The sequence below is a fragment of the Eschrichtius robustus genome, chromosome 3 (assembly GCF_028021215.1).
Source record: "Eschrichtius robustus isolate mEscRob2 chromosome 3, mEscRob2.pri, whole genome shotgun sequence".
Taxonomy (NCBI): Eukaryota; Metazoa; Chordata; class Mammalia; order Artiodactyla; family Eschrichtiidae; genus Eschrichtius; species Eschrichtius robustus.
This window is the reverse complement of record NC_090826.1, coordinates 21,282,674-21,290,812: the sequence shown is the minus strand read 5'-3', so window position 1 is coordinate 21,290,812 and position 8,139 is coordinate 21,282,674. Positions and strand designations below refer to the sequence as shown.

Below are 8,139 nucleotides of genomic sequence, written 5' to 3'. Positions count from 1 at the left end.
ACCAGTGGCCAGGAGCACCTGACAGCTGCAGGAAGCATGGAATCCTCTGGCTCCAGGTGGCCTCAGCTCTGCTGGTTCCTCTCTGTGGAGCCTTTCTGAGCTGGGGCAGAGCATCTGGGGAGAAGGGTTGGGCCTCCCACCCCGTGCAAGTCCTCTCTGCCAGGAGTGGGGGACGAGCGGGCAGGGCAGGGCAGGGAGGGCAGCGGGCACGGCTCAGCTCTGGGGCTCCTCGGGAGCCTCGCACCCCTCTTCCCCGGCGTTGTCGGCCGTCCACAGCGTCAGGTTGTCCCGCAGCAGCTGCATGATGAGGGTGCTGTCTTTGTAGGAGTCCTCGCTGAGGGTGTGCAGGTCAGCCATGGCCTCGTCGAAGGTGGTCTTGGCCAGCGAGATGGCCTCCTCGGGGCTGTTGGCGATCTCATAGTGGAAGACAGAAAAGTTCAGGGCCAGGCCCAAGCGGATGGGGTTGGTGGGCGGCATCTCCTTCTTGCTGATGTCCATGGCCTCCTGGTAGGCCGACCGGGCTGAGTCAATGATGCGCTTCTTGTCATCACCGGTGGCCACCTCAGCCAGGTACCGGTAGTAGTCGCCCTTCATTTTCAGGTAGAAGACCCGACTTTCGGCATCACCGGCCTCCTTGATGAGATGGGTGTTCAGCAAGCCCAACACCGTGTCGCATACGCCCCGGAGCTCGGTCTCCACCTTCTCCCGGTACTCTCGCACCTCCGGGCCCTTCTCTTCTGAGCCCTCCTCGTTGCTCTTCTGCTCGATGCTGGACAGGACTCTCCACGCGGCCCGCTGGCCACCCACCACATTCTTGTAGGCCACTGAGAGCAGGTTGCGCTCTTCGCAGGATAGCTCCTCACCCTTTTCCACGGCGCTCTTCATGAAGGCTGCCATGTCCTCATAGCGTTCAGCCTGCTCGGCCAACTTGGACTTCTGGATCAGGCTGGCTCTCTCCATGGCTCTGGGGGCAGACAGACAGGCGGCGGGCTAACTGGCTGCCTCGGAACCAATGCTGTGTTCTGTGCCTCTCCTGCTCTCCGCCTGCCTTTTGGCTGGAAGGCCAGGCCCAGAGCAGGGTGGGGAGGGGCAGGGGGCGGGACTGGGGCCCCGGACCTGCCTCCTCTCCTCTTCCCCCCACACCCTTTCCGGCTCTTCCTTAAAGGTGAAAGGGCTGGGATGTGGGGTGAGTCATTGGGACAGTCAGCAGGAGAAATCTGGGCGTTGGCCGCACCTGCACTGACACCTCTCCAGCCTCCAGGCTGCCCCCTCTTGTTCAGGGCTTCCATTACATTCCCACAAGAGGTAGCTGCCCCAGTTTCTCAAATCAGATCCTCCTTCACCGTGTCCTTCCAGGGGCTGAGGACGGCTTCAGCTACCTGACCGCTGTGGGCCTAGGCAGAGGCCATGAAGCCAGGTGCAGGAGGATGGGGTTCCTGATCCTGCCAGGTACATTTCCCCCGTTGGCTCAGGTGAGATAACTCATTGTTTAGGTAGGGCTGTAGTTTCCCAAGCACCTTCATACCCATGATCTACAGTCTCTGCTGTGTCTCTGCGAAATGGGCAGGACTGTGACTGCTACTCCCACTGCAGAGATGGGAATACTAAGGCTCAGAGAGGGATGAGATTTGCTCAGGGTCACACAGCTTAGGCTTCTCTCCCATCAAGGCTTCTGACTTGTGAGCTCCAGGCTGTATTTAGAAGTAAGATACAGGCTTCTTCCAGAGTCTACCTGAAATGGTTCCATCCCCCACTCGTCACTCCCCCTCAGGGTCCTGTCCCCTCTGAGCTCCCAAAATGCACAAGCAGCAGCATTCAGGGTGCCACTTAATGAGGTGTTTAACGAGCGGCTTCTGACGCTCCAGCCCAGCCTCTGTAATCAGTCACCCAGTAGGTTTTTTGGATACTTTCCCCATCACAGCACAATTTTCCCTTTCAAGTTGGTGGCCTGTTGCCACTTGTCTGAGGACTTACCCTCTGGCTCTCCACACCAGGTCACCTCGCCCCTCCAAGCCACCTGCCGTCATGCATCAGTGGGGCTCACAGAGGGTGGGGACCCAGCTCACTGACTATCCCACTTTCCTGCCTGACTCAGCCCGCCTTCTGTCAGAGGCTGGGAAGCAGGCCACCTGGGTACTCTGCCCAGTTTGCTTCCCCAGGGCGGGATGCTAGTAACCGGGGAGAGAGAGACAGGACCGAAAAAAAGGAAGTGGCTGTCACACAGGCCATTTTGTTTTACGGGGCAGCAGTCCCGGCTGAGTGCTGCCTTCCCCGGCCTGCCTCTCAGAAGTTTCCCTGCCCCTTCCCGTTGACCACGGCCCCACCCCTGACCCCTGGCAGAGGCCTCAGAGACGGAGACTGCTCTGTTGCCAATCTTCTGTCCCTGTTCACTGAGGTGCTGTCTTTGTGTCAGCCAAGAATTTCACCTAAAGGTGTTGGCATTGCACCTATGAGGGTGAGTTCCTGCATATCTGCTCCACCCCTAGCCAAAGCTCAGATGGGACTCAGGGGTGGGGCTCCTCTCTCTGGGATCCAGCCAGTTTAATCCTTGAACCAGGACTGTTTCACAGGCCTGTCCATCCCTAGTTCCTCTTGGTGTCTGAATACCCACCCTCCCCTCCTGGAGGGACTCTGAGGCCAGAACTCTGAGGCCCAAAGATGAGATCTGCCTCTTTGAAGGAAAGGTAAGGACAAGTCTGAGCTGATGCTATAGGTTCTCCAAGGAAGCAGAAGGGATTTTAGGCTTGCCAGCCCGAAGGCTTTGCTTAAATCAGATCACTGACACAGAAAACGTTGGAAACGAAATACACTAAAGTACCAATTTACAGAGTATATCTTTAGGTAGTAGGAGTCTAAGTGGGTTTTTTTTTTTATTTTCCTAGTATCTTCAGGTTACCAATGGTGAATGTTTATTATTTTTCTATGACAGACAGAATAGCCTAGTATCTTTGGAATCAGACTGCCTGGGTTCAGTTCTCACAAGCTGCTGTGGCTTTGTCTAAGTGACTTAACCTCTGTGAGCCTTGGTTTTCCTAAGTATAAAACGAGGCTTGTTGTGAGGATTAAATAAGTTGATGGAAAGCACTTAGTAGAGTGGATGGTAACTATTAATATCGTGTGAAAAAAAATCCACATGATAATAATGTTTATTATTATAAACATATACACTCAAAGCACTAATATGGAGCTGGTTTCTATGAGATAAGGAAGGGTCTCAAACCAGGCCTCAGCCGAAGGCCAGACCCTGCCCAGCTGCGGAGAAGACGAATGACTGGTCAGATGCACTCGCTCAGCACTGCCTCTTCGCTCTCCAGCCCAGACGTTCCTCTGGCCTACGCAGGCCCTGGGGCCTCAAGGACCTTCCTTCGTACTAGTCATCCAGCTCAGGCTTTCCCAAGTCCTGGGGGAAAGCAGGAGATCCCAGAACACTAGAAACCTGGAGGGCAGGGCCTGATAGGCCTAGGAATTTTGGAGATGCTTCTGTCTCAAGGGAGGAAGCATTCTCTTCCTACCGCTCAAGCCAGGAGACCTGAGGGTTCACACCACAAGCTCTATGCCCTCAGCACAGCGATGAGCAGGGGAAACGACGCCTGTTCACTTCTTCCCCTCCCCTGCTGAAGAAGCTCAGGGGGTGAATTTGGGAGCCGGGCTGCCTAACACCTCCTGCCCGCTCTGGCCTGTCGATCCTGACTCAGTTCCTGTCTCAGGCACCTCCCTTTGCCTCCAGGCCTCCCCTTCCCAAGTCCAGGAGCCCAGGCAGGCAGGAGGCAGCAGGCCCTGGCAGGGCACGGAGTTCCACCGTCAGCCACCTGAGTCAGCAGGACAGGAGCGGGGGCTGCAGCCCAAAGGGGCTTTCCTCATCCTGCCTGCTACCTCCCTACCCTCCCATATAGCATCCATCCTACCAGCAGGATCAAAGCCTCTGGTCTCACAGACAACCAATCCGTCTTAGCCAGTAATAACAGGCTTTGAAGGGTTGTGGCATAGAGAAGATAGCAACCAGTTGCTATCTACCTCCATTGAGAAAAAGGCTAGGGCTCTGATTGTAGCAGGAGGGACTCTGGTTAGACTGCAGAAAGAACTTCCTAGGAAATTTTTTCAGTCTTGGAATGATCAAATTAAACAGGTGACTGGAAGAAACTATGGCACCTTCTCCCTTGGTTAGCTGTGAACAAGGGTTCAGTTATTCAGCTAAGAGCTCACTCTACTAGTTGGTTGCCTTTGGGAGAGAGATTAGATTACTTTTAAGTGACTCAGCTATCTGCGTCTTCTCTTCCTCAAGGTGCTGCTGTTTAGAGTACCCTACGTCTCCTAGGCCATTCCAGTCGAGGACACAGTGTGGAATTACTGGAAAGAGAATGGAATAAGGTCCGGGTGTGGAACTGCATCCCAGCTCTATTATAAGGCTTTGAGCAGGTCCCTTCTTGCCTTTTGGCCTCAGTTTCCCCATCAGTACAAGGAGGCCAACACAGATCATCACTAAGTCCCCTGTTGGCTCTGAATGACATTCTCTAATTTTAGGGTTTCTCCCTCTGAGATCCTCCTCCCACAGCAGCCAAATTCATTCCTTGGGTGGTGCAGAAGGGTCAGAGGTTGGGGCAGAGATCAGGTTCAAATACTGGATTTATCAGCTGGGAGACCCTGGGAAATTTCTGTGCCTTTCTTGAGCCTCTGTTCCCTCACCTGTAAAAAGGCTGTCATTGCCTTCTTCATAGGTTTAGGGAAGAGAATGGGCAAGCCCTTGCTAAATGGCCACTGTAATTATTTTTTAGCTCTTAGCACACTGTGTGTGTATCTCAATGTGGGGCGGCAGCTGGGGAAAGGGAAGGTTCCATTGTTACCCTGGGCTGGGCTCAGTTCAGGGGTGTGACAGTCCCAGACTGGAGTTAAACCCTCTGTCCCAGCCTAGGCTGGGACCTTTCCGAGTTCAGAGGTCAGCTAAGGTTTGAAGGTCTCTGGAACTGAGACCAAGAGTTCCGGAGGGGCAGGGTGAAGACGACACTAGCCACTCTGCCTGTGTCACTTCTGGCTCCGTTGGGCCTCTTTTTTAAATCTCCAGAACAGCACTGACCAGCTGACAAGGCTGGCGATGAGGGTAAGCCAGATGTTCTGCAGATTCATCACAGGCCCCAGCCCTGGACCCCAAAGCAGAGGTGGTAACAGACAGCCAACGGTATGGCAAGAGGGAAATCTTTATTTTGGTTAAAAAAGGTACAGGACAGCAGACAAGCAGCACCCACCCCACGCCCATGGGCTCAGCAGACTTCCTAGGCCCGGCCTGGTTTCCTTTAGTTCCTCTGGAGAGCACAGGGCTGTCAGAGCCAGCTCAGTCCCTCAGTGCCTGGAGCAAAGGGTACAAGCATTCTCCTGGCGTCCTACCTGCTCCGGGGGCGGGGGTGGGGCCATGGGAACAGTGTCAAACCAGCTGTGCTTAGGACAGTCACCGAACTTGTTCAGCAGCATCAGTCAGCACCCCAGACGGCTCCTGAAGAAACCTGCTCGGCTCGACTAGAGCTGTGCCTGGTTCTGGGGCTGGGCAGGCTCTAAGGCAAGATTCCTAGAGTCCTGACTCCTTACAGATCCGGGGAAGGGAAAGGAGAGCGGAGGAGGGGAGGGCGAGTTTCGGCATAGTATTACGTCATCGTGCCGACAGCAGCTTTATGGCTTTCTACACTGGCCGCGTGGAGGGGGGCGGGGGCAGAGAGGCCAGCCCCTGCCTCCTATGGGGGGCCCTAGTGAGAACACGTGTGGGGCAGGCTTGGGGGCAGACCCTGTAGGCACAGACGGTGGCCCGGGTTAGGCAGGTGGAGGTGCCGGGCGCCTGGCTCCCCCCAGGCCGCTCCTGGAGAGGCAGAGAGCAGCGGTCCTCAGGAGGTCCTTAAGCCCCCGCACATACTGGAGATCCAGGGCAGGACAGCAAAGAAGGAGAAGAGAGAGGGTTAGCGAGATCGGGAGGAGAGAGGAGGCCCACAGGGGTGCCACAGCACCTGCCTCTTCCCCACAGAAGGGCCAAGGCTCGGGCAGCAGGCAACAAAGCAGGAGGGAAAACGGGCAGGTGAGAGAAAGCTCAGCAGGGGCAGAAAGCCAGGACACAGTGTTAGTGATCAAGGGCCCCTGCACTCCAGGACACCACCCGGACGGCCCCAGCACCTCAGGGCAGGTGCGCATCCTCTCCCCGACCTCGCTCTTCACCTCCTGCTCCTGCTGGGGAGCTGCTCTGTGCGAAGCCACATCCTCAGTCCAGTGTGGGGCTGGGCTTTTAGACCTGCCCCAACACCCCAGCGCTTCTGCTTAGGGGGGAGTCCTGGGGGCCCTACCACGGCCAGCACACACACCACACCACACACCAGACAGATGAACGGGCTCCGTGGGGTTGGCGAGGCATGCGATGAGGACGACAACGGTGTGTGAGGGGAGCGGGCGGTGCTGGCTGACGGGGAGATACAGTCTTACCAGCTAACCCTCTGCAAAGAGGCCTGTTAGCTCCCCTCAGGCTGTGCAGGAGATGGCAAAATCCTGACAGGTGTCCTGGGGGAGATACCAGAGGTGGGCCAGCGTTACGAGCTGTCTGGCCGGGCCCTGCTGCCCGGGCGGGGGCGGGGGCCAGGGAGGCTCTGGCTCTCAAACTGGAATCCACTGCCTTATAAACATTTTCTTAGCTGAGCAGTCACTGGGGGTCAGCACGGAAAGACAGCAAGGAGGAAGAACTCAGGGATCTCCAAGCCCCCAGGGCAGGGGAAGGTAGAGGCGACAAAGAAGGGACAGGATGGCCTTTTCTTACACGCCTGCGGGGGCCTAGCTGCAGCCCCCTCTGCTCAGCCTCCAGCCAGGGGAGAAGAACGGTAGCCAGATCACTGGGTTGCCTGCCTTCTTTCTGTCTCCCCAGGAAAGACCAAGTTTGGCTGGAAGAATAGAGGGCTGCCAGTTGGGGCCTCAGCAAAGAAAGAGCAAACAAAAACCAAACCAAAGCAAATCAATTCTTAAAAACAAAAATTTTATTACAAGCAGGAACAAAGAATACTGGCTTAAATAAAAGGCAGGTAGGAGTCCCCTCCTCTGGCCAGCTTCCTCCCCACCCCCACTGCCACGGCAGCATGGCCCAGGGTCCTGAGGCTGGGGCGAAGCTGCTTCTCCCAGAGGGAGCCCCTTGCGGCTGCCACTTCTCAGCTGCCTGTGACCGACTAGCCTCTGCAGCAAGGAAGGACAAGATGCGAGGACTTCCTATGTCACTTTCCAAGGGCTTCAGCCCACTTAAAGGGCCAAGGAAGGAGACAGAGGGACAATTTCCTATCTATTTTGACAAGAAACTAAAACTCCCAGGAGAGGAGGGACATCCTCTAAGTTTCTGACCCAGATTTAGGCCAACCTTCACTTGTCTCTCGGCCCACCCTGTTCCTTCCTTTTCTCTGGAGGGAGGCCTCCAGTTGGCCGACTCCCCATGCTCTAGCCCCTGGCACTGGGTCCCATACTCAGACCTTGGAGGAGGGAGTGTGGCGTGCAGGATGGCAGCCACTCCCCACAGCCATTACGCCACCCACCTGACCAGGCCCCAGCCGGTCTGGGCAGGTCCCAGCTGGAAGCCTGACCTGGGGGCCGGGCGGCTGAGTCCCAGCCACTGTTTATCTGAAGTCCTTGGAGGAGGGAAAGATAGGAGGATGGGGCTGAACTGCCGCAGGAGCCCAGGGGTCTCCTGTGACCAATGCACACACTCCCTGTCCCCCTGGTTCAGGCTGCTCCTGCTGCTGCCACCACCGGCTGACACCCCAGGGGGACAGTGGGGAGTGAGACAACCCTGGGGGAGTGGGAGCCAGCCACATTCATACACGGGCACGCGAGCGCACACACACATACACACACTCACTCACTCATGGCCAGAAGGTCTCTTGTAATAAACTTATTAAAACCAAGTTGCCTTCTGATAACCCTTAACCTGGCACTACACAGATAGCAATGTGGCTGACTTCTTTTTTCTTCTTCCATTTAAAAAAGGCTATGTAGAAAAGAGGTCTATAAAATTGTGCAAAATACCCAGCATTAATAAACCCATTTCAAGTATTGCCAGCATGAGTATAACCTGCCCATCCCCAGACCTGACTGGGGAGAAAGGTGGGGGGCCAGGCTGGGCCCCTGTTGAACCGT

At 56.0% G+C, this 8,139-nt stretch overlaps 1 protein-coding gene across 1 annotated transcript; it reads right to left on the bottom strand.

Moving 5' to 3' along the window:
* Nucleotides 1–203: 203 nt before the first annotated feature.
* On the bottom strand, nucleotides 204–970 carry SFN (stratifin). The gene has a single exon (XM_068537809.1). It carries the CDS (start codon nucleotides 958–960, stop codon nucleotides 214–216), a length of 747 nt encoding a protein of 248 aa, XP_068393910.1. The 5' UTR covers nucleotides 961–970; the 3' UTR covers nucleotides 204–213.
* Between the last annotated feature and the right edge of the window lie 7,169 nt (nucleotides 971–8,139).

What these genes read in the sequence shown, in the direction of transcription:
- SFN (XM_068537809.1), bottom strand. Translation starts at nt 960, where the DNA reads ATGGAGAGAGCCAGCCTGATCCAGAAGTCCAAGTTGGCCGAGCAGGCT.